Source organism: Camelus ferus, chromosome 11 (genome assembly GCF_009834535.1).
Source record: "Camelus ferus isolate YT-003-E chromosome 11, BCGSAC_Cfer_1.0, whole genome shotgun sequence".
In the NCBI taxonomy this organism is placed as follows: Eukaryota; Metazoa; Chordata; class Mammalia; order Artiodactyla; family Camelidae; genus Camelus; species Camelus ferus.
In genome coordinates, this window is record NC_045706.1 from 24,357,104 (window position 1) to 24,384,084 (window position 26,981).

General features: G+C 48.9%; 2 protein-coding genes and 1 non-coding gene across 9 annotated transcripts; 1 reads left to right on the forward strand and 2 right to left on the reverse strand.

Annotated features, from left to right (window-relative positions):
* Positions 1-534: 534 nt before the first annotated feature.
* On the reverse strand, positions 535-8,804 carry NOLC1 (nucleolar and coiled-body phosphoprotein 1). Of its 2 annotated transcripts, none has more exons than XM_006182957.3 (13): positions 8,630-8,804; positions 6,655-6,710; positions 6,402-6,538; positions 6,176-6,309; positions 5,511-5,676; positions 4,687-4,805; positions 4,423-4,561; positions 3,977-4,105; positions 3,674-3,784; positions 2,944-3,585; positions 2,665-2,771; positions 2,415-2,507; positions 535-2,243 (listed from the first exon to the last, which is right to left on the reverse strand). In XM_006182957.3, the coding sequence occupies exons 1-13, from the start codon at positions 8,747-8,749 to the stop codon at positions 2,085-2,087; spliced, it is 2,112 nt and encodes a 703-aa protein (XP_006183019.1). In that variant the 5' UTR covers positions 8,750-8,804; the 3' UTR covers positions 535-2,084. The 2 variants fall into 2 exon arrangements, with proteins under 2 accessions (XP_006183019.1, XP_006183018.1); XM_006182956.3 differs by having other exon boundaries at positions 6,402-6,541; positions 8,630-8,794.
* Positions 8,805-10,204: 1,400 nt separating this feature from the next.
* Positions 10,205-25,409, reverse strand: PPRC1 (PPARG related coactivator 1). 6 transcript variants are annotated; one of them, XM_032491042.1, is made up of 14 exons: positions 25,303-25,409; positions 20,409-20,597; positions 19,693-19,842; positions 19,472-19,573; positions 16,450-19,354; positions 16,096-16,149; positions 15,210-15,267; positions 14,356-14,426; positions 12,671-13,394; positions 11,564-11,713; positions 11,388-11,454; positions 11,145-11,266; positions 10,747-10,898; positions 10,205-10,459 (listed from the first exon to the last, which is right to left on the reverse strand). In XM_032491042.1, the coding sequence occupies exons 1-14, from the start codon at positions 25,399-25,401 to the stop codon at positions 10,356-10,358; spliced, it is 4,947 nt and encodes a 1,648-aa protein (XP_032346933.1). In that variant the 5' UTR covers positions 25,402-25,409; the 3' UTR covers positions 10,205-10,355. The 6 variants fall into 6 exon arrangements, with proteins under 6 accessions (XP_032346933.1, XP_032346932.1, XP_006183017.2 ...); XM_032491041.1 differs by lacking the exon at positions 25,303-25,409 and adding an exon at positions 24,157-24,361 and having other exon boundaries at positions 14,356-14,423; XM_006182955.3 differs by lacking the exon at positions 25,303-25,409 and adding an exon at positions 24,157-24,360 and having other exon boundaries at positions 19,693-19,839.
* LOC116667428 lies at positions 25,273-25,398 on the forward strand. Its single transcript, XR_004324305.1, has one exon. It is a non-coding gene; the product is annotated as a small nucleolar RNA SNORD22 (small nucleolar RNA).
* Positions 25,410-26,981: the final 1,572 nt, after the last annotated feature.

Genomic DNA, 26,981 nt, shown 5'->3' on the forward strand with positions numbered 1-26,981 from the left:
GCTTTAAAAATCCCAACTTCCAGACTCCACCAGAGCACACCAGTGTCTGACTGATTTGGTTGAGAGATGGGTCCCTGGGTATCAGTGTTTTTAATTAAGCTCCCCAGATAATTCTAATTTTCAGCCAGTGTTGTGAAACCACTGATTTAGGCCACGGATTAGCAAGCTGTAAAGGGCCAGATAGTAAATACTGTACACTCTGTGGCCACATAAAGCCTGTCATGTCAGTTTCCCTTTTTTTAAGCCCTTTAAAAAATATAAAAACCATTCTTAGCTTCTGAGCAATAAAAAAACAAGCCACAGGCTGGCTCTGGCCCACAGGCCATTTTGCCAACCCCCAATTTAGACTATGCAGAGGCTGGACTATTGCCTGGAAAAAGCACCATGGGACAAGGTATGGCCAAGAAGAGCCAGCAAGCTGCTACCAAGAAGGCTCCACAGTGAACTCACAAGTCTGGACCCCAAGGCCTCTAACTCAAGTTGTTCTGGTAGGAGGTAGGAGGGCTCTGGACTCACATTAATAAAACTCCCAAGACACATTATAAACCAGCCAGTTTATTATTTTGTAGTAAGATGTAGAACTTTTACCATGCAGACTGAATACCTCTGTCGGCATGAAGAGCACATTTTCTTCCTAGAGGCAGTTACATAGAAAACCAGGTTATCAGGTTACTTGGAACCCAAACAAGGGGAGGCTGATCTTCAGCTACACCTCATCCATAAAGCTAGAGCACTGCCCCATCACAGGGACAGCCCAGCCTCCAGAGAGCTCCTTAGACTCTTCCCTCCCCACCTTGCTCTGGCCAAGCAGTGCCAACAGTAGTTGTCTCCTATAGCTTCACAATCAGCCTGCTTGGCCTAAGAGTCACATCTCTGCTCACTGGTTTTTACTGTTACTGACAGTTAAAGTTCTCAAGGGGGCACATCAGTTGCTCCCATGTACCAACTAAAAGACACAACAATCCTATTAGGATGCTCTCTCAACCACATTCAACTCAAGTTTTACCAGATAATATGCTTTGTGAAGTTTCTTCCCATCTCCATTAGCATATATATAGGTTACCTATAAATTCACCTAATCTAATTCCTACTGAGGACTGAGGTTTTTAACTATAGGTTTTCTTCTTCCTCTTTCTTCATCAGTGATTCCCAACCTTGTAGTAGTTAATGAAACTGTGTCACCACTGCTACCATGATAGAAATACCAAGTGATGTGTACTTTTCAGATTAATGTTATTTTGTCCTCTAAGATGTTTTAAAAAAAAAAAAAAAAAAAAGAGATGTAGTCCTCAATTTAGTACTCAACACTGTAAGTATTAAGGGTCAAGCCAGTCCAAAAAAGTCTTTGAAAAATAAAAAAGTTCACGCTTTCAAATTAAAAAACATGTATTGCAAACATTATGTAATAATAAAATTACAGAAAACAGAATATTCAGACTGACCCCAGGGCATTCACACCACACCAGAATTTTGCCTGCAAAACAGTAAATTTTACCCCCAAAAGTAGGTAAGTCCATGCTGGCTGAAAACTTCAGTACTAGACCCCATGAATGAGGTACATAGTTCATGCTTAACAGATATATACATTAACCATTCTTAACTGCCTCAGGGTAGCAGGGGTGAAATGTGGGCATGAGCACTCACATAGGCAGAATTCGCCACTTATAAAAACTCACACGTGACCTTTGCTGTGTCTTGGGCGGTAGCTTAAGATTTTCTCTGTGGGAACCCACCTTTGAAAATAACAAAACTCAATAGGAAATGATTTAATATAAAATATACAAATTTCTCAGTATGAGGACTTCCACAGAACAGAGAAGAGGGAACAACTAAGACAAAATTTTCTTTAAAAAGAGAACACTCCTTTCACCTTGTCCTTGCTACCCAACACTCAAAAACAAACCTGTACAACACCACGAACACAGAAAAGGACCTCAGAGGATGTTATGATGCAGTCTTCAGACCTAAACTGCTGTCTTCACCAAGACCCCCCCCCCCCGCAACAGAGCTGGGGTTCCCAGGTCCACTGGGAAAAGTAAGTGGTCTCAGATGATCACCCCTGCTATGCCACGAACAGCCCCAGGTCATTCACTGTCAAACTTAATGGAATTCACTTGGACAGAGATGGAGCCTCCCCGATAGCTGCCCCGCTTCTTCTTGGTCTTCTCATGCCGGAAGGATTTGCCTTTGGTGAACTTTAGAACCTGATTGGCTCGCTCCCCCCAGTCTCCGGCTGCACCTCGCTGGTAAGCAGAGAAAGGTGGTTAGCACATAGGACAACACCAGGGACTGTCACTTTCTTCTCCCTGCTCCAGGCAACCCAAACCCAGAGAGCTTTCTGCCTACCAGAACCAAAAGCTGTCCTCTCTCCTACCCAACCCTGCTCAAGAACGGTGCACACCCTCTCTCCTCACCTTGGCATCAAAGGAGTTGTCTGCCACTCGAGCATCCACCTCGATCTCCTCCTCCCTGACCCTTCGGAACGGGGAAGACACCCTTCTTTCTCCCTGGAGAAGAGTGAGGTAGAAAAAGATGAAGTGGCCACCTGACCTGTGTGCAGGCATAACCCTGTGCGCCAGGCCAGGCAAAGAGCTGTCAAGACGACTCAAGGTTTCCTTTTCTACTCTTAAGGCTGGTCCCTAAGAGGAAAATAAGACAACTTACTTTCTTCCTTTTAGGAAATGTGTTGGGGGTCTGGGGCTTTATTTTCTTGGCTGGAGGAGACTCTGCCTCCTTGCCTGCCTCATTTTGCTTCCGTTTCTTTCCTGAACCTATGAAACAAAAAGCCAGACTCAGATCAGTTTCCTGTTCCTCCCAGGTACCTACACCAAGGGCCTGCAACTGGAAGCCATTATGGGCCTCTGTGCCCTATCCCATCCCCCAAGAGTATAGCCCGTCCTGATTTGGGGGACAAACCAGGAGGCAGGTTCTTTGGATACAGACCTGGCTTAGAAACTGCCATTGCTGCCTTTTTCTTGTCCTCCTCCTCCCCGTTGCTGTCCCTGTTTGCTTTTCCATTCTGGGCAGCCAGTGCAGAGGTGCCATTGGCCTTGGGGGCTTGTGGTCTTGGAGTGCCCTTGCTCTTGGGCTTCTCCTCCTCCTCCTCACTGGAATCATCAGAGGAAGAACTGCTGCTGCTTTCGGCCTTTGCTTTCTTCGCAGAGGCTGGCTTGGAAAGGGCTATGGCTCCTGCTGCCTTCTGTGCCTTTTTTTTAGCTGCGGGTTTAGGCGTCTTCTCTTCCTCCTCTTCCTCACTGCTGGAGCTGTCCGAATCAGAGCTGCTGTCCCCACCACCCTGAGAGGCCTGCTTGGCAGGCAAAGATGGAGCTGCTTTGGCCATCACCTTGGACTTAGGGGTGGCTACAGTCTTCTTCATCTTCTCCTCCTCACTAGAACTGCTCTCCTCCTCGCTGGAGCTACTATCAGCCTTTCTGGTCAGAGGCTTCTGGCCACTGCCTGCAGGCTGCTTTGGAGTGGTGGCTGGCTTAGCTGTGGACTGCTTGGGAATGGCAGCTGGCTTACTTGCGGAATTCTTGGTGGTACTGACTGGCTTGGCAGGAGCTTCATCCTCAGAACTGTCTGAGTCTGGACAGGGAGAAGAGAATGAAAAGCTCCCCAAACCAGGCTGAGGAGAGCCCTTGAAGCTCCCACTGACGGCCTCCATACGCCTTACCTGAGCTGTCTGAAGAGCTCTCTGCTACCTTCTTTGCTGGAGCTGGTTTAGTGGTGGCTTTAGAGATGACTGCCTTAGCTGGGGGTTTCTTTTCTTCCTCAGAACTTGAATCTGGAGAGAACCTATGGCATCAGACTAGGTCCAGAGTCCTGACCCACCCAGGGGCAATAAAAGGAAGGATGCAAAGACCCACACAGAGCCTTAGCCCTGTCCCAATTCAGGAAAAAGCAGAAGAGGCAGAAGCATTGTCTTCCCTAGTCCTCATACACTCCCCAGACCCGCTTACCACAGCTGACAACTCACCAGACTCATCGCTGCTGTCCTCACTGCTCTCCACAGGCTGCTGCTTCTCTGCAGCTTTCTTGGGAGCCTGGGTTCCCAGAGACTTCTTGGGTGGGGGAACAGAAGGCGGGGGGACTGAACTATAGGGACCTGTTTAAAAGGGACAGCATGGTGGCTTTAAAATATGTCCATAAATTCTTTGATACCTCTCCCTTCTAGAAATGGAGCTTAACTCCCCGTCCCTTAAGCATGGGTTAGGATTAGTGACTCATTTCTAACAGAACATGGCAGAGATGATGGTGTGTTATTTCCAAGTCTAGATTATAAGAGGCAATGAGGCTTTCTCTGGGAGAAGCTAGCCATCATGCCACGTGGCTCTATGGAGAGGTCCACATGGGGACAGCAGAGGTCCTTCTGCAACTGGGCCTGGTTACAGTCGTGCAGCTTGACTCCCCATGTCCAGTCACCTGGTTTTTTCTTCACGGGTTTTTTCTTCTGCTCCTCCTCCTCCTCACTGGAGGAGTCCTCACTGCTGGAACTCTTCGGGGCCAGGGGGGCAGCTGCTTTCACTGGAGCCTTGGCCACAGCTTGCTTTTTAGGTATGGTCTGCATCACACAGAGAAAATTAATTGCCACAGAAACATGTTGACCCAATCAATCCTTGCCAGGAAAGGGAGACCCGCACCTCCGTCCCCTGCCCCCTCCTCCCTGGCAGAAGTCAAGGCTCAGACCTTCTTAGAGATGGCTGCTGCCTTCTCCTCCTCAGAGTCATCACTGCTACTGCTGCTGCTGCTGCTGCTGCTGGCTGCTTTGCCATTGGCTACTTTAGGTGCTGCCCGAGCTGGTGAACCTAAGAAGAAAAAAGAAACTTTGTAAAGCGCACCTAGGTGTTAAACGGCCATAGAAACCTCTTTCCTATTAGCTCTGAACTTAGGAGTCTCTCACTTCTCTTGCCTTTGGAGCAGGTGTAAAGAAGGCTGTGGTTTACTGTACCAGAGGATAACTTTACTGCCCAATTTCAGTAACAAAGCTGTCTTAAAGAAAAAAATGATATGATGCAAATCATTTAAATATGCCCCCTGAAGTCTTTCATGCCAACTTTCACTGGTGCCAGAGAAGCTCCCACAAATCATAATCTAACCTTCATCACCAGAAAATTAATGAAGAAAGTAAAAATTCTCCTTTGTCCCATGGAAGATACAGGAGAAAAAATGGCAGTGAAGAACATAAAAAAAAACAGACATGTAGTCACAAGAGAATGGGATTTGTGCAAGTGTAAATGTCTATGAAATGTAACTCTAAAAATGCTAAAATGACACCATTCTTTAAAACATGTTTTCCCTTGTCAGACTATTTCTGTAGTTACTGGCCCCTAATTATGAAATGTCTTACTTGTTAGTGAAAAGTTAAAAAAAAACAAAAACAAAAGACACTAGTCAACACCTCTAATTCAGCAAGCAGTGCTACTGCACCACTGCACTGCATAAGCAATTTTCATACCAGTCCCCAAAGCAACCTGGTACCCGGCCTAGCCTCTCGGGAACAGAAACAGTACCTGGTTTGGCTGCTGCCTTAGCCTGAGCTTTAGCTGCCATGGGTGTTGTCTTTGGCTTCTGGTTCTTTGGAGCCTCATCCTCTGAGCTTGAGTCAGAATCAGAATCAGAGCTCTCAGCCTTCTTAGGAGGAGCTTTCACTGCTTTGGCTTGGGGTTTAACTCCCTTCTGTGAGAGAACCCACAATGAGGATAATCAGCAGGAGTTTCTGGGTACTCAAAGGGCATCCCAAGATAGAAGGCTTCCTAGGCACCTTCTTTTTCAGAGGCGAATGGAGCAGTAAGAGCAAGGGAAAGCTAAGCAGAATAACATATAGAAAGGGCAACAAGCTCTTACTAATAAACAAAAAGTTCAGCCACTTAATTTGCTGGCCCTGTACCTCCCTAAGCTCCCAGGACCTGTCCACAAAACATACTTCTTCTTGGAGTCCTAGACAGTGTCCCAGAGAAACCCGATACTGCCAGGGAAGCAGAATGGACTGAATTTCCTCTAGATTCAGGGCCCAACTTCAACCTCACATATCCTTTCCAGACTTCATGCTTCTACATCTCTAAAAGACCTCATAATCATCTGTTGTCTGCCCACTACCATCAAGCTAAAAAAGCCAAGTTTAGGTTTCTTCTTTCCATTCCCTTATGTAATCTCTCTCTTTCCCAAAGTTGCAAACCTGGATAGGTTTTTTCTTTTTGTCCTCCTCCTCATCACTGGATTCTTCACTGCTGCTACTGCTGCTGCTCTCTGATGTTTCAGCTGCAGCTTTTCCAGGATGCTGAGGCAGACTGATCCGCTTGGCAGGTACAGCTAAACAAAAGTAGGTCCCAGTAAGAACCAGCCATGTGGTATAGACAGGCTACAAATCCTTTCCTGGAACTAAAACTTCTGCTGGGCCTTACCAGCTTTCTTAGCTGGAGGCTCTTGGGCTTCTTCCTCCTCGCTGCTGTCCTCACTGCTGTCACTGGATGAAGTCTTCTTAGCTTTCTTAGTCACAGGTCCATTTGCCTGTAACTTCCGCTTTGGGGCCTTGGTGGACCTGCTGAGGTAGATTAGGCTAACCTCTGGGGGATCAGTACCTTCCCAAACCAAGGAACACAGCTCAGCCCATTTTGGGGGGGAGACAACAGCTACATTGGCACAGGGAAGACTTACTTAAGCCAAAAACTATAGATGTCCAAGAGGGAAGAGGCATTGGCATCCTGCTGGGTCTGTAAGAGAAACGAGAAAGAACAAGGTAAGAAAATTTTACCCTGGCTAGTCTATGAGAGTTCAGATTTTGTTATTCTCTCATTAAAAGTGACTTGCTTTATACCTGCTATACTTGGTAGAAATGTTACATTGCTGTAAGACTTTTCCTACTTGCATAAACTAGGAGAAAAATATTCTATTTATATATTTTCCAATTTTTGGTATCAAAAACTTGAGCTATTCCTGTAGTTTCTGGCACCATCTATCCCCTGCCTGTCAATCCTACTTATCAAAGCCTTTAAAAATGTACATTCCCTTTAGTCTAGCAGTGTATTATCCAGGAATTTATCCTTACCCATGAAACAAACATCTGTACAAGAGAATGTTTGCTACAACATGGTTTATAATACCAAATCATTGGAAATCAACCTCCAAGAGAAGATTAGTAAAACGCTATGTTACACGTTCAGTACAGAATTGCATTCAGCTACTAATTACACTGATACAGATTACAGGTTGGTGCCCCCCAAAATGGCAAGGCATTACAGTACACACAAGCACAGGCTCAGTTAGATGAATAGATGTGAAAGTCACCTCTGCCAGTTATTTCTGTGTGACCCTGAGCAAATCACTTAATCGTTCTGAGACTGTCCTCTTCCCTATAAGATAAGTAATACTACATAACTAATCTGTTGAGAGAATAAGAAATAATGCATATAAAGAGCTTAGCATCTGGAAACAGCATCTAGCCCTTAGTAAGGCCTCCATAAAGATTAGTTTTTGTCATATAAAAGATTCCTAATTCTAAAAGACCCAATTCCATCCAGCCAACTGTGGAAACACTCTCAGCAGCTTCTCTAACAATTCCATCATGAAATCAGTTGTACCAGACCACATGGCTTAAGGAAGTTCTTTCTGAGGCTGATCTAATTCTCTCCTTGTGCTGCCTGATTCTGCCACAAAGAACAAGCCTATCTTCTCAAAGACTAAGACTTCCAAGGACTACAACTCTACTCTACCGTCCCTGAGGGTGTTTTCCCATGAAGGCATGTCTGCTTTCCTTGAGATACAGATTCCAAACCTTTCACATTCCTGGTCATCTTACTTTTACAAGTTCTTGGAACTTCCTAAGTTACCATAACTAAGATAACAGCTTTCACTCACTGATGCTTCGTGAGCACCAGGCAATGGTATTGCCATTTTGTATGTATGATGTTACTGAAACACAAAAATTCTATAAAGTGGACGACGACATCCTCATAGGAGTAGAAACAGTTTCAGAGGCTAAGCAAGTGGCCCGGCCATAAGTTTTAAGTGGCAGAGCTTGTTCCCAAACCTAGACTTGTTTGATGGCAGAAGTCAAAGATCCAAGCCAACAGATATGCCGGCTTGGTAGGGCTATGATGCTCAATCCTGCTTCAGTATAATTAAAAGCAGAATCCTATCTCTCTACTCTGGTTCACTTTCTTCTTTACTAACGGAAATCTCAACCTTCGTTATTTCTAAAGCAATTTTACTTATCTTTGAGTCCCGGGTAAACTCGATTGAGAAGTAAGGTCAAGAACCGTTCTGCATCAGCAAACGTAAAGCCCAAGGATGGAACCAGGAGCCTCTAACATCTCCAGTGGGACTCGGCGCTCCCGCCTAGCCACACTCCGCCAGCCACGTGACCTAGGCCACGAGGGTCCCACGCTGCCGCCGCAGCACCGCTCACAAGAAAAAAGCAACAAGGCTCTGCGCTATGTAGTAAGACCTCGTGGAAGAAGGGATGCCGAGACTCCAGGCTTTTACCGGTCACCGCCGTGAGCTCGGCACAAAGGCCTGGCAGACACTGGGCTCGCGGACCCCACAGACCTCCCTACCCGCAAACCTAAGCATGCCAGAGCCGGCAGCCCTGTGCTCATCCCACCCCAGCCGGTGCCCCAAGTCTGGGACTCACAGCGCCGGTTGCCTTGGCGAACTTATTGGCCACATCCGAGAGCTGGTTATCGCGCAGAAAGCCGAGCACGAGGGGATACAGGTCGCTGGGAACCACGCGGCGCAAGCCGGCGTCCGCCATCCTCCGGGCAATACGCGTCACTACCGTCGCCGACGCACACGACTCAGGAACCCGGAACAGGAGTAGGGGCGGACCCGTGACGCCATCGCGCCGTGCGGGGCACCGCGGAAGAGGCGGGCACATTCCGCAGGGCAGTCCCGCCCCCACCTCGGAGGCCGGGTCAAGGCGGAATCTACAAACTCTTTCCGGTCTCACGAGTGTCGCCATCTTGGTAAGGGCGGGGCCCTGACGTCAGGGTTCACGCCCTCGGCGGTGGCGGGAAAACTCCGGCGTTCCTGCGCCCTGCCTTTCTACTGGAGCCACTTTTTCTCAGGGAAGCAGTCACCTGTGCCCCTGGGATTCGGATGTCGGAGGAATAAGTGGGCCGGCGAGCTCCACTGTCCTTGAACGCTGTAAACTTGGTCAGATCCCCCAACCTACCCCAATCGAGCTGCCAGTGGTTTCCCACCCTTCACCTTCACTGCCTCCAATACCCTGGGAGGCCCCTTCTCAAAATACCACCCACATCTCTGCACTCCCACCCCCATTACAGAGGATCCATAAAATCCTCACCACGGTAGTGGTGAGGTGTTAATCTTCAAAACTGCCCCTCCTTTAATCATGATTCGCCCATAAGACAACCCATTCCACTCTCAGCCTCAGGTCCGCTCCATGAAGAGAAAAGGGGTTGTGCACCAAACCTGAGTAGCAGCAGCAGTCTCTTCAAACCTATAATCCTGAAAACAACCCTTCTACCTACAGTTTACCATGAACTCTCCCTGTGGGAGAACTAGAAAACCTCCCAACTGCCTCCCCTTTTGCCTTTCTCAAAGTAGGCACTCCCCTCTCCTCTGTGTAACTCCCCCTCCCCCAAAGGTCTATCCACATGCATGCATCTATGCACCTGCTGGGTACCAAGCATTCTGTTCAAACTAATGTGGTCCATATACACACAAGCTGCAGTTTATTTTGGAACAAGTGTGAGCTTCCTCTGGGTCCTTGATATTAAAATTCCTTTCTGGACCAGTAGCATCAGCAACCCCTTGTTGGAGATACAGAATCTCAGGCCCTATGCCAGAAGTCAGAATCCGCATTTTAAACAGATCTCCAGATGATTCAAATGCCCTTTTAAAATCTGAGAAGCACTGCCCTAGATTACTGATTTCACTGACAACATTCTTGAGGAGCAAAGTTTCAAGTCCAAAAGAATTTTGCACCTGATCAATGAGGGGTTCTAAGAACTAAATGAGGTAAGCATGTCCCTGTTGTGTTCAGAGAGGAAAAGGGACTTTTCTAGTACTAGCTCCACAGAAGGAAGCACAGCAGCACTTGAGAGTTCTCTCTAATTTATGTTTATTAGTCTGCATAGTAACTTAGAGTTTCCAAACACTGGGGGAGCCCCATCCCTCTTACATGGGAATGTAAGTGACCGTGTTTCAATGCCTGTTATAAAAAACAAATAACCTTTAAAAAAAATCTGATTTAACACATTTTTATTTCACTTTTTTCCATTTCTTTATAAAACAGTCATCTCCTCACTAGCAGCTCTCTCCCCTAGAGTGGGGGAGGGGTGGAGGAGGTTGGGCACCTCCAAAGAAAAGGGGGATTGGGGGAGAAGGGCCCAGGGTTACCTCCTGAGGTTCTTCTGGGCCTGTTTCAACAATGTGTCAAAGTCAAGAGAATCAAATTTGCTCTTTACAGGAGCAGGGTCAAAGTCCTCCCGGTTGGAGTCTATAAAAGTAGAAAGAGACAAACATCAAGGTCCCCCGAGCACACTTCCCAACTTCAGGGTCTTCAAATGGCCCGCCACCTCCCATCCCAATAATGGATGGAGCTAAAATTGCCCGGATTTTAAGTCAAAAGACAGGAGGCCCCCCATTTTTCCTCTCATCCCACCCCTTAGGCTCTTCATCTGTCAGAGAAAGACAAGTCTGCCTACCTAATCTCCCTCTCAAAGGGCTGGGGACCCTTCCAGAAAGACGAAGTATACCAAAGGCACAGGGCCTCCCCCTACTCACCAAGATCAGAATAGCTTCTTTTGCAAAACTGCCTGCGGCCCCCAAAGCAGAGATCAAAGGGTTGCTCATCTGCCTGCCTCAGCTTGTGGCCACTCTCAATGGCTGCAAATGCCTCCTCCGCATAGCGGTAAGTGACGAAGCCATAGTTGTCACTGGTGGGGAGGGTGAGAAAGAGGCTGAGATGGCTATCTGGGCACATGCAATAGAGAAGAGATGGCTTCCAGGGTACAGTGAGGGACTGGGGTGGTTCTTCTCATTCCCCAAATGGCCAACCCTCTGTAGAAATGAAGAGTGTCCCACATAGCCCAGCACACCAGAGCAAGGGGGAAAAGACAAAAAAGCATCAAGGTAGATAAATGAGACAGAAAGGACATCCTGACCTTAGGGTCCAACCTTACCCTTGGACACGGAAGTGGATGGTGCACTCCTCAATCTCTCCAAAAACCGAAAACCTCTGTTTCAGCTCTGACCGAGTCATGCGTCCAGGTATCTTTCCAATGAAGACCACTCTTCTCTCTTCCTATGTTGTATCAAGGAAATTAACACACCATGATTCAGGGACACAACTGCAGATGGCTCTATGAGCTCATGGCTCAGGGACAAGCAAGCCCCCTCCTCCCAAGACCTGTTCCTCTACTCACTATTGCACGCTCCTTCTGCAGAACTCTCTGCCTTTGGTAATGGTCGTGTGAACGATAAGAACTGTACCTGACAAAGAGAAGGTGCTGTCAGTCCCCCAGACATAAGACAGCTCAAGTCTCAGAACTTGCAGGCACTTGCATCCCAGGTACACTGACTCCCTGGAAAACACACTCACCGCCGCCTCCTGTCACTTCTCCGGCGTGGGGATGGAGAGCGGGACCGGCTTCGGGAACTGGATGATGAGGATGAGGAAGAGGAAGAGGAAGATGAGGAAGAGGAAGAGGAAGAGCATCTTCGGGAACGTCCAGAGGAACTGCAACTGGACCTGGAGAACAAAGGGGCAGGCAGTAATGCTGGGAGGGGCACAGGTATATTCCATTTGCCTCACCTTGGCCCCAGCCCTGCCTCCGTCAGGAAGCTCAGGACCAAACGCAAAGCACAGCAGAAGAGGTCTAGAATTCTTCGCAGATGACCAAACTGAGAACCTTTTGAACTTTAGATGTTTTAGAGTGTTTTGGCACAGATCATATTTATTTTCAATTATGCAATTAAACATTGAAAAGTATTTAATAGATCAGAAAAGAAAAAAATGGAGATTCAGAGATAAAGGGCTGGGCCCCAGGTCTTACAGCTAGCTGGGATGTCAGGTCTGGGTCTTTGGGATCCTCCTTCCTTCACGTCTCATAAAAGTACTATCAACAGGGCATTAAGGGGAGGTGACTATGCTAGACCTGTGCTAGCAGCCATTTCTGAAAACAAGCTTCACCATCAAAAACCAAAAATTCATTGATTCAGTGGGAAAATTTGGGTCTATTACTGAGAAAAAAGTACTGCCAAACAGATGAGGCCATTGTGACACCCAAAGGAACTGTCCCAGACTCTTTTCTCAACAGATGATTAAAGGACTACCTGCCATTAACAACCCACTAGCCCACTGTCTCACATACCACCAGGAAGATACCATAAATGAGGATTGATACAGTATGCAAAGGAATCAACATGGTCAAGATCACACCCTAATGGTCTCCCCAAGGTAGGTCTCCAGAAATCAGGAGACCTCAGATATCCCAAAGTCCAACAGGGGACAGAAGCTATCTATCTTCTCACAGCTTACCTCCTTCAACAATCTAGAAAAGGGGGAGAAGACAAAAGCCAAAGACAGAAATAGAAGCCTCAGTGCCTGAAAGTATCCAACTCAATGTACAAAAGCTCTCAAAGTAAACCAGAGTAGAGTTTATGAACTTCCTAAGCAGAGAGGACCTAACAGGCCATCAGAGCTCACCTTCGCCACCTCTTGTGTGGGGGGGAGAGGGACCTGGACCGGGACCGGGATGAGGAAGACGACGATGAGGATGAGGAGGAAGATGCTTCGCTGGTCCGGTTGGACCCAGAGCTGACAGAACGGCTGCTGCGGCCACGGCGGCCCTGCCAGCCCTGGCCTGGGGGGCTGGCTGACCTGCAGGCTTTTCGATAACAGCGAACTGACTGCTGCTTGGCTGAGGGGTCAGGGGGAGTCCTAGTGTTCATGTCATTCCGGCAGGGTGAGGCCTCAGGGGACAGCAAGGCAGATGGGGCAAGGCAGGGGGCTGGAGGATCTGCCTGCTCATTGCTAGTCCTGTGATCAAGTGGCTCCTGGGAGGCAGCTGTGCATGGGGGCAGGGGGCTGGCTGGGCCCAGGGACAAGACGGGTTTGATGGTGATATCCTGATGGCGTTTGACGTTCCACCGGGAGCCCACCTCTGAAATGACTAGGGCCGGCGTCTTTTTTGGGGGGGTCCTGCTCCGGACACAATAGTCATGGTCCCCAGAGCCCACATGGACTGGACTAGGGCCATGGACCCCTTCTTGGAAGCGGGCTGCAGCTGGATGTTTGGCCTCTGTAACTCCTTCAGGCTTCAGGGTTCCCTCCTGGGCGGTGGACTTAGGAGATTTGGCTTTAGCCAGCAGTGAAACAGCAGCCAGGGGCTTCCATAACTGATGGGGAGGGGTAGCTGGAGGGGTGAGCCCTGTGAGGGGAGGGAGGATGGAGATAGCAGGATGAGATCCAATTCTACACTTCTGAACACTGTATACAGGCTCCAGAGACCCCCACTTCATCTCACAAAGTATGCTAACAATGGTCAACAGCCCAGCTTCTCCCACTGTTAGAACTACTCCTTTCCCTGTATTTCCCATCTTGGAGACCAGCAACAGAAACCCAACCAGCTAGGGTCCTCCTGACCCCCTCAACCTCTCACTGCCCAAACCTAGCTGGTGGCCAGGTCATGTCTGGTCTACCTCTCCATTCTTAGACCTACCCCCTGCACTGCCTGACTTCTAGGCTGCATCTTGCCTGGACTCATGTAATCACCTCCCAATAATCTCCTACCTTGGGCTTCACACCCATCCACCTGTCTTCTACATTCCTACTGGAAGGAACACCCAAAAACCAATCTGGTAAAGCTTTTTCAACTGCTTCTTCAATGTACACCATAAAGTCCAAAAAGCTTAGCATAGCATTCAAAGTTCCCATAACCTGACCTCCTACTTACCACTCCAGCTCTCTCTTACTTTAGCTCTGCCCACCACCCTGATCAGCCACTATACTCCACACAAAATGAACCACTGACAATTTCCCAAAAATATACCAGGCTAGGTTTGTTTCTTCAGTTCACTCAAGCTCTTTCATCTACCTAGAATGCCCCACCCCCTAAATCTACCTGAATGGTATCAGCGCTTTTCTCACGCCCCTGCCCTGACCGTCCCTCTTCATCTGACCTCACTATAATCCACACAGGCTTCTTTACAACCTCTTGATACTCAACATGCTCATTTGTTTACACATCTGCCCTGCAGAGTGTAAGAACCTCGAGGATGAGGATTAGATCTCTGTATCCCCAACACCTACACACACTTGGTGCAGAGTGGGCTCTACAAACATTTGCTGCATAAACTAATCAAAGGCAGAGATCCCCACCCTGAACCCACCTGCCACGTTGGCCAGTTCTGGGGCTTGTAACCGGTCTAGGGGCCTCTTCTCCTGGGGAGTGTCAACGCTGCTGGCGGGGGGGAAAAGGGAAAGCCTGGTTCATTGCCTCCTCGACATCTTGTACATCTGCTTTTCTCACAAAGCAACGGGGGAGACGTGGTGTGTGCAGAGAGGAATGAGGGGCACGAACTGCCCCTATCATTCTCCTCCAGTACAAAAGGGATCTTAGTAACTGAACTGTATGTAGGCTGGGTATCAACTCAGCTCTGCCCAATTCCTAGAGGCAGGCTATGACCTTGAATGCCCCCCACTTCCTTCAAGCCAGGAGCCTCATGTGCCCAGCTCAAACCAACCCAAAATCTATGTGGAGGAAAATATGCTTAGCTTAACAGGATGGCGTACTATGAACATGAAAAATGAAAAAAGGCCTTTCAGTGCTGGAAGAATGGGGAAACAAGGAGGTCCAGGATGCCTGTGTCCTCCAAGGAGTCAGGGGAGCCCTAGCCATGAACATCTTCCCCCAGTTTTTCTTACACCATCACCAGTGTTGAGCAACCTTAAAGTTTGTTAAATAAAGGAAAGAAATCCCAAAAGGCATGACTTGCCAGAAGACAAAGGCATCACCATGTGGAATCAGCCAGAGGATGGTACTTACATATACATAGCCTCCTACCTTACCACCCAAGACAGTGCCCAGTAATGATGGGCTGAGCAGGGGGTGAGGGAACAGGGAAAGACTCTAGAGCTTACTAAACATCCCTGTAACAGAGGCATCCAGTTGACAGTCCTGGAGCGCCGGCCGGCTGCTGACCAACAGCTGTAGGGTAACTCGCTTATATGTCTCCATACTTACCCTGAGTTTCCTACAGCCAGGCTGTCAGCAGGAGCCGGGGGAGGGCACTCCTTTTTGGCTGAAAAGAAACCATACTAGTTAAAAGCCCAACTAGATTTCCATACTGAGGAGACGCAGAAGGGCTGGCTTTGAGACCCACAGGAGGAAAATCCACTTTGCCTACATTCTCCATTGGGCTCTCCCAAGAGAGATTCATTCTCTTCCAGTGGGTGCCCAGATGCTATTTTTAATCATCTTTCTGCTCAGAAACATCCACACTCCCACTGAATTTGAGATAAAGTCCAAACTTCTAAGCCTAGTATTCCAGGTTCTACATAACCCTCCTAACTTCCTAATTTTGTAACGTACTCTTGGATCTACACTTATCATATTTTATATTTTGCCTTGTACTACAGATACCTGTTACCAATTCAGGAATCATTTCTGAAGATTTTCCTCCCTAATTAGACCATAACTCCTTGAGAAGAGGACACAGTATCCTCCACAGCACCTAGATCCATGCCTTGGACTGAAAAATAGAGCTATCAATTGCCTTCCAAATACACCACATGCAATCTTATATCTCTGCTTATATTCACCACACACACTCTCTGAATTCCTCTTTCAAGGCTCAGCTGAAGAGCTACTTCCCTCTATAAAAATGTCCTCAAATAACCCAACATACCTGGCTCTCATCTATCTACTTTTCATAGTTCTTGCCATGCTGTATCCACCACCCTCTCCCTGGCTTAGACTGTGTCATAGGTGGATCTTGTCTCCCCATGCCAATTAGGGGGCTGCTCTAAAGGCTGAGATCCCCCCCTCCCCCTGTTTAAGCAACTAGAGGGCAGGACCCAAAGGAAGTATCAACAAAAAGGTGTTGCAGCGAAGTGACCCGTTTCCTCACCTTCTGATTTCTCAAACTGCTCCAGCAGACTGGACAGGTCCGATGCCTCAATTCCTGTGGAAGCATACAACATAGGATTGGAAACCAGCCCCTGTCAACTGAGCACACAGGTCCCAGAAGTCCCAAATCATCTCACTTCTCCCCTTATACTCCCCCTGCCCACAGTACTCAGTAAACCAAGGAAGCAACACAAAGCAGGAAACAATCAAACAAATCCAGTCTTCCACCTTTCAAGAACTCTCCGAAGAAACCCAACAAAGGCCAGCTCCATCAAGGTGGTTTATCCTGGTCTGTGGCGGGCACTCCTCATACAACCCCCATGCCATTCTTCAAACTGAACCATGTGGCACTCACCAATCTCACTGATGAAAGCCTGCACCACATCCTCAGGACCCTGGGTACGGGGGTTAGGCCGGAAGGACAGTTTCCTTAGACGGGCTGGGTGGACAGCAGGCAGTTTGGTGGCAGTGCTCTGTCTTGATGCAGGTGTGAGAACAGCCTTGGCAACAGGAGATGGAGGCTTCTCCCTGGGCCTAGTCTCCTGGGTCTCAGGCTTTAGATTCTCTGATGCAGTTTCCTCAACAGATACACTCTCAGCAGACAGGCACGGTGAAGCCTTGATCGGAGGGCTGTGCACCGGGGAGGACACCTTGTGTTTCAGATGGGGAGATGCAGGCACTGGCTTGACCTCTACCTTGGTGGGCTCTATCTGTGGAGCTCCCTGACCAGCTGCCCCAAGACTGAGGGGAGGAGCCATTGGCACAGTTAGTACACTTTCAGGAGGGCCAGCTGGGATGCCACTGGGCTCCACCTTGGATGGAGGAATAGCTCTCCCAACAGAGGTTAGAGACAAAGGAGGTGGGGGAACAGGAGGCCAGAATGGAGGGTGTTGTAGCCCTGGGCCCCATCCCAAAGGCCCATAGGTACAGGTGGAGCTATAAGGTGGGACTGCGGCAGGAGGAGGTACCCAAGGCACATTACAAGTAGGGGGCACAGCATAGGCGCCAGGAGTACCAGACACTAGGGGCACTGTTGGCGGGGGTGGCAAGCAAGGATACCCAGAAGGGGACACAGGGGGATAACAAGGCCAGGGTGGTACAGGGCCATAGTGGGTATAGGGATCAGGTGGCACTGGCCCCATAGACATCGGAAGACTCGGAGGCTGCAAGGGTGGTGGGGGCACACTGGGGACCCCTTGCCCGTTTGAGGGAAGGGACAGCATAGGGGTCATGACCAGCCCACCTGAGGGAAAAGGCAGAGCAGTGGGCATTGTAGGGGGCATGGACTGCACGGTAGGAGGTGGAGGTCTTGCTGGCACTGGCATCTCTTGGGATGACACCTGCTCAGTGGGAGTTGAGGCCATAGGTTTGGTTGCAGGTGGCTCGGGATTAGGAGAAGCAGGAGAGGGACCCACAGGCACAAAGCAAGCCTCAGGAGGAGCCTCAGGGTTTCTCTGCAGAGCTGTCTTCTTGGCTGGGGCTGGCGGGATGACAAGACAAGGGATGTCTGCCAGCCCTGTGGGAGTCTCTGGGAGGCTGGGCCACTTCCCAGCTGGGGGCTGGGAGCTCCTCTCTTCTGCCTCTACTTGGCGCTGCTGCCTTCGTCGCCGGTACTCAGATAGGCTAAGAGGCCTAGGTCTAACCTCCTGGGTTATGGCACTGGTACCACATTCCCCCTTCAGAGGACCCACGACTTCTTTGACCTCAGGACTGATGGCCTTTGGGGGGTCTGAGGACTCTGACTCCAGGAGCTGGGGGGCTGGACTCCCCTGGGCTGATGATACTGCACCACGTCTGGGATCAGTTGGCCTAGACTTAACTAGTACAGGGTCAGCTGGAGCCAGGTCACTGGGAACAGAGTCAACTTGTACTGGGATAGTCAGAACAGGGTCAACTGAAGGCAAGTCATCTGAGATTGGGACAACCACTGCAGGGTCAATTGCTGCTGAGTCAGCCAGGACTGGGTCAATCAGCACTGGGTCAGCTGGGAGAGGGTCAACAAGCTCTGAGCTGGCTGAAGCAAGGTCAACCAATGCAGGAGCAACAGGTACAGGGTCAGCTAGAACAGGGTCAACTGCAGTAGGATCAGCTTCAACAGAGTCAAGTGGCATGGGGTCAGCTTGAGCAGATTCAACCAAGAGATGGGCTGAAACAGGGTCGGCTTGGATGGGGTCAACCAGGTTGGGGTAGAGGTCTGGCGGACCTTCTTGAGCAGGACTAGCTTGTCCAGCACTACTCTCCAAGTTCCCAGAGCTAGGCTTCTCCAAGACAGCTGCCCAGGCCCGAGCCCAAGCCCGGGGTTTCCCTCTACCACAGGAAGGTCCAACCCCTCTCTGAAGGTCCTCCTGAGGCAACTTGCCTGCCTGAGAGGTCACCTCTGTAACCACTGTAGACTGCCCACGAGAGGCTGACCTCAGCCTCCGGGCATAGCTTTCTGCACAGGCAGCTGGCTGCTCCTTGTTCTTCTTCCTCCTGCCCTTTCGAGCTCTCTGGGAACTCAGCGTTGCATTGGCTGGTGGGTTCTGAGGCCCCTTGGGTGCCACTGGCTCCATGACCTCCCTGGGCTCCAACAAGCAGGCCGACTGCAGCTTTTCCTTTGAGTCCAGTGACAACCCCTCTTTCTCAGGGCAGAGGGCTTCCTTGGGCACAGCAGCCTCTGTCTCTGCCTCTAGTGTAGGCATGAGCAGCTGCAAGGCTGAACTGGCCTCTAGGGAGTCATCAAGGAGCACAGGCTGAGGTCCAGCAGGGATCTGTCGCACTACAACTGGTATTTCCAGGTCATTGCCAGCTGTGGCTGCCTGGCCCACAATCTCCAGCACCACACAATCCTCAGGCAGCGTCAGGTCATCCGGCTGCTCCTGAAGCTCATCCTCAAGTGCTGTCAGGTGGGTGAGGTTGGGCAGGCAATATGGGTGCATAGCCCGCACCAGCTCACTCAGGGAGGAGATGCTCTCATCACCAGCTGCCTGCACTGCCATCTCTGCTGTTGCTGTTTTATCTTCCTCCTCGGGACAGGCCAGGTGCATGGGGAAGTCTGGGATGCTGCTCACAGAGTTGTTGAGCTCCCCAGCAAGCAACTCACTGCTGAAGCCAGCCACCTCCTCCTCCTCTTCCCCATCACTACGCTGCTGGGGAGGAGGGGACTGGCCCCAGCGGGGTCTTGATCTTGGGGGTCTCCAGCTAGGAAGCTTGGGGGAGGAGGTCTCCAAGAAGGAAGGTGGAGAGAAGTCCCAAGGGGGATCTGTGAGAGACATCTCAACCTACAAGAGAGAAGGGAAGCTGCAAAAGGAGTTTTCTCCAGGAACATATTTTTCCAGACCTGTCCCCACATGCTCCTCCCCGCTGGGAGTCCATGAGGCTCCCTAGGTCAGGCTTACCCCATTCATTCTACTACTGCCTGTGCTGGAGCCCAGTGGATCAGCTGGGGTGATGAGGTCACGTTCTGGGGGTGTCCGAGAGAGACTGAGCAGCCTGTGTAGCTAAAGGGAGAAAAAGACCTGAAATCAGTTTGTGCTTCTGAGCTACGTGAGTGGGCCCACATACGTAGTTCTAACCCTTGCATAAACCACACATCCCCTTCCCCTGGTCCCACACTTACAGAGGAGCCCTCCCGAGGTGACACAAGCAGCTCTGAGTCAGGAATGCTGTCAAACGGAGACAGGTTCTCGGAATCTGCATTGTCCAAGATCTCTGTGAGAGCTGTGAGCAGCGACACTTCATTCTGGTCCTCCAGAGATAATCTGCTCTGCTTAGGAAAGACAACAGGAAGGTCCTACCAACATCCCTAATGATGTACTGGGCTACTGAGGACAGGATGCGAAGAGAATCAGAATCCCAGACTCAATTCAGCTCAATTTGCCAGAGAAAGATTTGAGTACCAGGAGGCATGGGTTCCAATCTCATTTACTACCATCCAACACCTCTCTAGTGTCAACAGAGGCCTGTCAAAACTGAATCTCAAGCTTACATTTCACACTCCCTCCACCCTCAGGTAAGATGTGGGATGCTCAGCAGACAACCCTTGGCTAAGCCAGAGTTGGACTCAAAACAAAGTTTAGGACTCTCAGGACATGTAAGTCAGGGGCCCAGGAAGGGGAAAAAAGCCTTGCGCTATAGTCTAAGCCTGCCAGGGTATCGTTTTACATGGGACATGGGACGTGGCTGGCAGTCTGCAGCCCAACTCTCACTTAGAAATGAAAACATACTTCAGTGATTCAGGTTGGGTATCTAGAAGTCAAGGTTCTGGGAGAGCAGAGCCACTGAACCATAGCCAAAGCTCCTGCCTGAAGACCTCCAAGCCCAGCCCTAGCTCACCTCTCCAAGGCTACCAAAATCCTCGATGAGGGAGATGAGGGAGGCATCCATGTAACTGTGCATGGTCCCCAACAGTGTCCCATCCTGCAGTATCAGCTCCTCCATCTCCAGGTCCTTGTCCCTCAAGCAGGGGCCCAGCCGAGACAGACTGACAAAGCCAGAATCATCCCCCTCCTCATGTAGCAGCACCTGGGGCAAAGGCGGGAAGGTCAGAAAGGTGTGGTGAAGGCTGCAGGGCATGTGCCCTCTGGGGCAGCTGATTGACATGCTCTGTAAACCAGGTACCCAGCCCTCCACCAATGACCTTGGAGTCGGCAGGGGCCCCACCATAGCCAAACCTCTGGACTTGCTGAGAAGAGGTAAGTACAGCCTATAAGCCAAAGCCCCAACCAGATGACAGTGTTTTTGCCCACCTTCTGAGTGAAAAAAGGTTTAGACTCAGGCTTTCCCAACCCATGCTCTCTTCACACCCCTGAATTCATTTTTTGTACCACTCACTTCTCTGGCAATCACATCCTGCCCTCTCCCCACCCTATGACATTCCTTGCATCATTACTAAAACTGGATTCCAAGTACCTCTGGGGGCAAATCACCCTTTGTACTCTATTAGTTTATATTCTTCTTGGTTCTTGGAAGGGTTTAAACTGAGCTTACGCTTCCTGGTTATCCATGATGCCTGGCACAGTGTATCAGAGTATACACAGTTGATATTCACACTTATTTCAGACTTTTATCTTGAAGGTCCTACAGTGTGCACCCAACCTCTCAAAGGTAGTACCAAGGGAAAAGTCTCTTCCCTATCCCTACTAGGTTAGAGCAAAAGAAGAGAAAGCTTGATTCTGTGGATGGAAAAGCCCCACCCCAACTCTTCCCTAAGAACTAGCAACATCTTCAGCCTTGTCAGGCAGGGAGCCACCCGCCCAGGACTGTCAAGAGTGTGGGCGTGGGCAGAGCCAAAAGTGGCTGTAAGGGCTGGCAAGGCCAGAGGCCAGAGTACCAGAGTACCTCCACGACAAGAAACTACAGATGATGCAAAGATCAAAGAGGAGCAAACACGGACAAGCCAGTCTCCCCTCTCCTTTGGTAGCAAAAGGAAAACTCTGTACCTTTTCCAAAAGAAAAAAAGCAACAGATGTGACTACACCCCCTACCATCCTCACCAAGCTGAGGAGTTACAATGCCCAAGGAGAGGAAAAGATAGATAGGGACACTTTAGGAGGCCAGGCCTGGAGACGAAGTGCAAGGTGGCAGGTTTTAGCCACTAACTCCTCCCAGGCCTTCATAATCCTGTAATTATAACCAGCTGCTGAATAGCACCTGGCTCAGCAAACACTCCTAAGTGAGCAAGGAAGCTGCATCTTGACTTGCCCTGCCACCTACCTGACCCAGCCACTAGGCCAGAATCTTAAGACAATACCCAGCTCTACGAACTACTCATCACCACCTCTATCACGTAGGTATTGGAGCCCCAGTGAGAGACACCCTGCTCTTCACCTGACCTCACCCATCCTACAAACAGCACAGCTCCCAGAGTACCAAGATCATCTAGGGGCCAAGCCCATGCTAAAAATGAGCCAGCCACCAGCATCTTTAACAACCTCCCAACTGGCTTTCCCACATCCAGTGTGTCCTGCAGTGTTCAAAACCAGCCACAAACTAAAACAAAAAACAAAAAACAAAAAAACACACACATTTTGATCACTTTTTGAGACCCTCCCTCATCCTCTCCAAGGGCATCTTCCTGCTCTCAGCATTAGTTCTAAAGTCCTTAAATGGCTTACGGTGGTCCTGATATTTTCCTCCAGATTCTTCCCTAACGTGTCTTCTCTCAACACTCTGCATATCTCTATATACAGTAGCCACACAGCTTTCTCCAGTAAGTCATGTTCTCTCCTACCTTGAGGCTTTCACGTACTATTTCCTCTGACAAAATTCTCCCCTGCCCCCACCACACAGTCTTAGTTTAAAATGTTCCTTTCCAGACCTGCAAAATAGATTACTACTGCTGATTATATAATCCCAAATAGGCACTTTCCTTTTGTCCCACTCATCATTAGTTACTGTCTGTGTATCCTGATAAAAACATAAGATCCTGGAGGACAGGGACCCTGTGTGGTTTACCACAGTATCCCTTGTGTCTGAAAATAATGGAATCTCAATAAATAGCTGGTTGACTAGCTTCCACACGCTCATCATTGTGTGTATGTTTGTGGTGAACAACCTTGCCATGAGATCCTCTCCAACCCCAAATGATCATCTAACTTGGATTACAGCTGGATCATGGATACTTCCTGCCTCTCCCCATAAGGGTGGGCAGCACTAGCCCTAGAAGATGGGGCCTCTGAGAAAAAAAGAGAAGGGTAGGGGGGCCTGGAATGGCCTGCTAGAACTGACATTATGGACAGCCTGCAGCCCAACTCCCACCTAGAGACAAGAAGGAAAAAAAGCGTTCGAGGACTCAGCTTAATTGCTTAAGAGAGATAACAGCTCAGACTAAGTCTTGCCCACCACCACTCTGGGTGGGAACTTTTAAGAAGCCCTGGTGAGAAGTGGGAAGATAACACTTTTAAATATGGGGAACTGAAGGCCAAGAAAAAAAGATTACAGAAAAAAAAATCCCCTCCTCATTCAATAAATTTTCGGCTAGTGTTGAATAGTTCTCAAATCACCTCCAACTCTTCCCCTCCCCAGCAAAAATTCCAGAAAAATTTAAACACAGATCATCTCAATTTGTATGTCAGTTCAAAGAAGGCCTTAGCTGCCTCCTCAAAAGAGATGGAGGAAGAACTGAGGACAGAGAGGATTCCCTTTCCCTTATTTAAGCCTGTCCCACGTACATGTTGACACTCCTCATACCCTTTGAATCACGAATGAGACAGGTCTGCAGGCAACCAAAACGCCAGTGCCCGTGACTCACAACGCACCCCGAGCCGGTCAGACAGAAGCCGCCACAAGCTCACTCCACAGCCCTTCATATTCAGCTTTTTACCCTCCCCAACACACTCCGCCATCCGCAGGGAATAGACGACCCGCACATCTGGAAAGTCCTTCACCACCCACTGTCGAGAGGCGACGCGGATCAAAGCAGGAGGAAAAAAACTCCAAGGCTCTGGGCAAAGTTGAGTCCACCTTCCTTCCCACCCAGGGGCCCCCAACCCAGATCGGAGATGGCGGGACCGGCTGAGACACACCCAGTTCCCGGCAGTGCGGCTCCAGCGCGGATACCAGACGCCGGGCAGCCTGGAGCGGGAGCCACGTGGACATCCCCTCCCCGCCCCCACGTGGACCCGCGGGCCACCCCCTCCAAGCCCAACCCACGTGGGTGCCGGAGCCGCCTAGAGGGGGAGGGGAAGCAGACAAGTTCTCCCGGCAAAACCGCTCCCCCCAACCCCACGTGGCTCCGAAAAGGCACTGCGGCGCGGGGCTAGGAGCACCCCAACTCGGCATCCTTAGAGAGGGATCTTAGTCTTCTACTCCAAGTCCGAATCCCTGACCCCCACCCCCACCATGGACCATGTTTCCGACACCTGGCTCTGCACCTCTGGCGTTCGGGAGAAATGGCTATAAGGACTGCGCCTCCACCTGCATCCCCCTAGCAAACGACCCAGGTCCGCTCGGCCCAACCCGTCTCCCGCAGTCACCCGGCATCGACTCCCGAGCGCTTCTTCCCTTTCCTGTGGCGTCCACGTGTCACCGCCCGGCACACGCCGCTTTGCTGGCAGCCGTGGGCCGCCAGCCAGTCTCTTACCTGCTCCCCGCCGCTTACAGAGCCTACAGTGCCATACGGCGCTTGGCTGCGACTCCCCCAACTGCTGCCGCGCACCCCACCGCCTGGGTCGGGGCCGGGGCCCCCACTCAGAGGCGGCGCGACTCCGTCTCTCCGTCCCCGGCGCGCCGCCATCTTGGCCCCTCAACACCCAGCGCAGCTCTGATCGCCGGCGCCGCCTCGCCCTGCCGATTGTGCGACGGGACCTACAACTCCCGAAAGACACCGCAAGACTACGGATCCCAGAAGACCCAGCGGCGATACCCACTTGCACCCGGAAAGAGGGCTCTTGCCTCGCAAGGAAGCCTGGGAATAGTAGTCTCATTAAGCTGACCCCGAGTGGCACGTGCTATCGGTATACTGTAATGCAGTTTTGTGTTTCGCGGGGGAACCTAGTTGGGGAGAGCGAGGTAACAGGCGAGTTAACATTTGCGCATCTTTTAATTTTCCTAATTTGTCCAATTGTCGGAACACCCTCTTTGTCTTATGTTTTACCTGCTGTACATACCTTTCACCTTAGTTCAAGTGGGCTTGTGTTTTGAAATAGCACCCCCTCGTGGGCACTCGCACTCCAGGAGCTAAGCCTCACCTAATACACTGCGGCATTACTGTGAGTTTAACCTTAAACACCGCATTCTCGGTGTCTCTCTGAAATCCACGTTGGCGTCTCATTACCAAATTTATTTCTTGCTGCTGCACATCATCTTGCTGTCTTGCAAAGACAACAGGTGTTCTCCTGCCTTTGTTTTTCTGTCTGGAATGCTTGAACCTGGAAACATCTTTCATCCCCTGTTTTATCCAGGAAAGCCTTTTGGGTCGTCCCAGCCAATCATGATCCTGCTCTGTGTTTCTACAGTCCGTCACTATCTCTATAATTTACTCATTTGCTTTTTAGAAGCTACTTCGTATTATTGTTTTCCTATTTTTTTGTAAAGGTTTGTACTACAAAAGTTTAGAAATCATTTCAAAAGGTACAAAACTATTTAAGTAAAAAATATAGTTGGCCTACAAATTCCAGTTCTGCTCTCCAGATTTAACCCTTGTTAACTTTGGTGCGTATTCATCCACGCTTTTTCTATGCATATAAAAATGTATAGATTCCAGTGAAGAAACAATCACATGTCTTACCTCTTGTCCTTGTCCCAGAGCCTGTAAAGGTGAACCCACTGGGGTTGGCTGGAGGAGAAGTGGAAAGTTTGTTCCAGAAGGAACTGTCTGAAGGATCATAAGGATTTCTAAACATGGGAAGGGGAGGAATAAATAATTCGTTAACATATCAGTTGTAAATTTTTTTCCAGGTCTGAAGAAAGAACAAAACACATATAATGTAATCCAACTCTTGGAGGACATCAAAAAGGGAATTTCAAGTTACTTTTTCTACAACCTAGCTGTCCTAATTAGCATACAATCATCCACCCTTTCTAAATAAAAAGTTTTAACCTTAAAAATGTATACAGACACACATGGATCTTCTTTATTCAAAAATGGGACCATTCTACATATATGGTTCTACAACTTGCTTTTTTTCATGTAACAATATGTTGTCCATTAACCAATATTTATTGAGATCTTAGTGAGTTCCAGTTCCATTAAATGAATATATCAATTATTAAATTATATTTTTAGTTGTAGTTTTTCACAACTACAAATTAAGTTACAGAAAACATTCTTGTACATGTAATAGTTTTCCTTGAAAGGAAATTGCTGAGTTAAAGAATGTATACATTTGAAATTTTGGCGGATAATGCTAAATTACCCTTTAAGAAGGTTGCATCAATACATATTCCCACAAAAAAATTCATGAGAGGAGACCTCTGTTATGGACTGAATTGTATGTGTCATCTGCCTCCTCCCCACCCCATGGGCATAATTCATATGTTGAAGGGCTCCATACCCAATGTGACTATATTTGGAGCTAGAGCCTTTAAAGAGGTAATTAAGGCTAAATGACATAATAAAGATGGGGGCCTAATCCACTAGGACTGGTGTCAGAAGAGGAAGAGACACCTGCAAGCCAGGGAAAGAGGTCTCACTAGAAACGAGCCCTGCCAGCTCCATGATCTTGAACTTCAAACTTCCAGAGCTGTGAGAAATAAATTTCTGTTGTTCAAGCCACTTAGTCTGTGGTATCCTGTTATGGAAGCCTGGAAAGACTAATGCAACGTCCTTTTAGTTAATTTCTTATTAATCTTTTGGGAGCACTGAATCTTTTCACATTTTTCTCTATCAAACAGTCACATGATGGCCACAATAAATTTATTTCAAATAAACTTGGAAATAATTTGCCTATGAGAAATCAGTAAGAACCAATATAGGGTAGCACAATTCTTCCTCTGTGAAGAAACATACTCTAAGGTGATTTGGGCACTAACTATGGTCAGTATTATGATGATTAGGCTTTGGGAAAAAGATTCAAAGATTCATGTTAAAGAAAGAAAGTTGTGCCATTTTTGCTTTACTCAGTATCTGATAAAACAATATGCACCCACATGTGCTGTCTCCATGAAATCTAATTTTATATATATATATATATAAACATATATATATATATATATATATATATATATATATAGGTCTCCAGTGCTACCTAGACAGAGGTGTTGTGGCTACTAGCCTCTTTGGCTGGTGCATTCCTAAGGGCCCTGAAGGAAAACCTCAGAGACATAGGCCACCAAACATTGGCTGAACAATCATGTCTTTGCCTGACTCCATGTTCACCAAAGACTCATCTGATTATAACTGACTTCTCATATCACTTTCAATGGAGAGAAAGTGTGTTGATTAAGTGAGACAAAACACCCAGTTCA

Coding starts and splice junctions, on each gene's coding strand:
- NOLC1 (XM_006182956.3), bottom strand. CDS start 8,749: ATGGCGGACGCCGGCTTGCGCCGCGTGGTTCCCAGCGACCTGTATCCC. Junction 3,785..3,976: donor GGACAGCAGCGATGAGTCTG/GTGAGTTGTCAG, acceptor GGTTCTCTCCAG/ATTCAAGTTCTGAGGAAGAA. Junction 2,772..2,943: donor AATGGCAGTTTCTAAGCCAG/GTCTGTATCCAA, acceptor TTTGTTTCATAG/GTTCAGGAAAGAAACGGAAG.
- PPRC1 (XM_014557815.2), bottom strand. CDS start 24,309: ATGGCGGCGCGCCGGGGACGGAGAGACGGAGTCGCGCCGCCTCTGAGT. Junction 16,150..16,449: donor GGCTTTCATCAGTGAGATTG/GTGAGTGCCACA, acceptor ATGCTTCCACAG/GAATTGAGGCATCGGACCTG. Junction 14,427..15,209: donor CTGGCTGTAGGAAACTCAGG/GTAAGTATGGAG, acceptor CCCCCCCGCCAG/CAGCGTTGACACTCCCCAGG.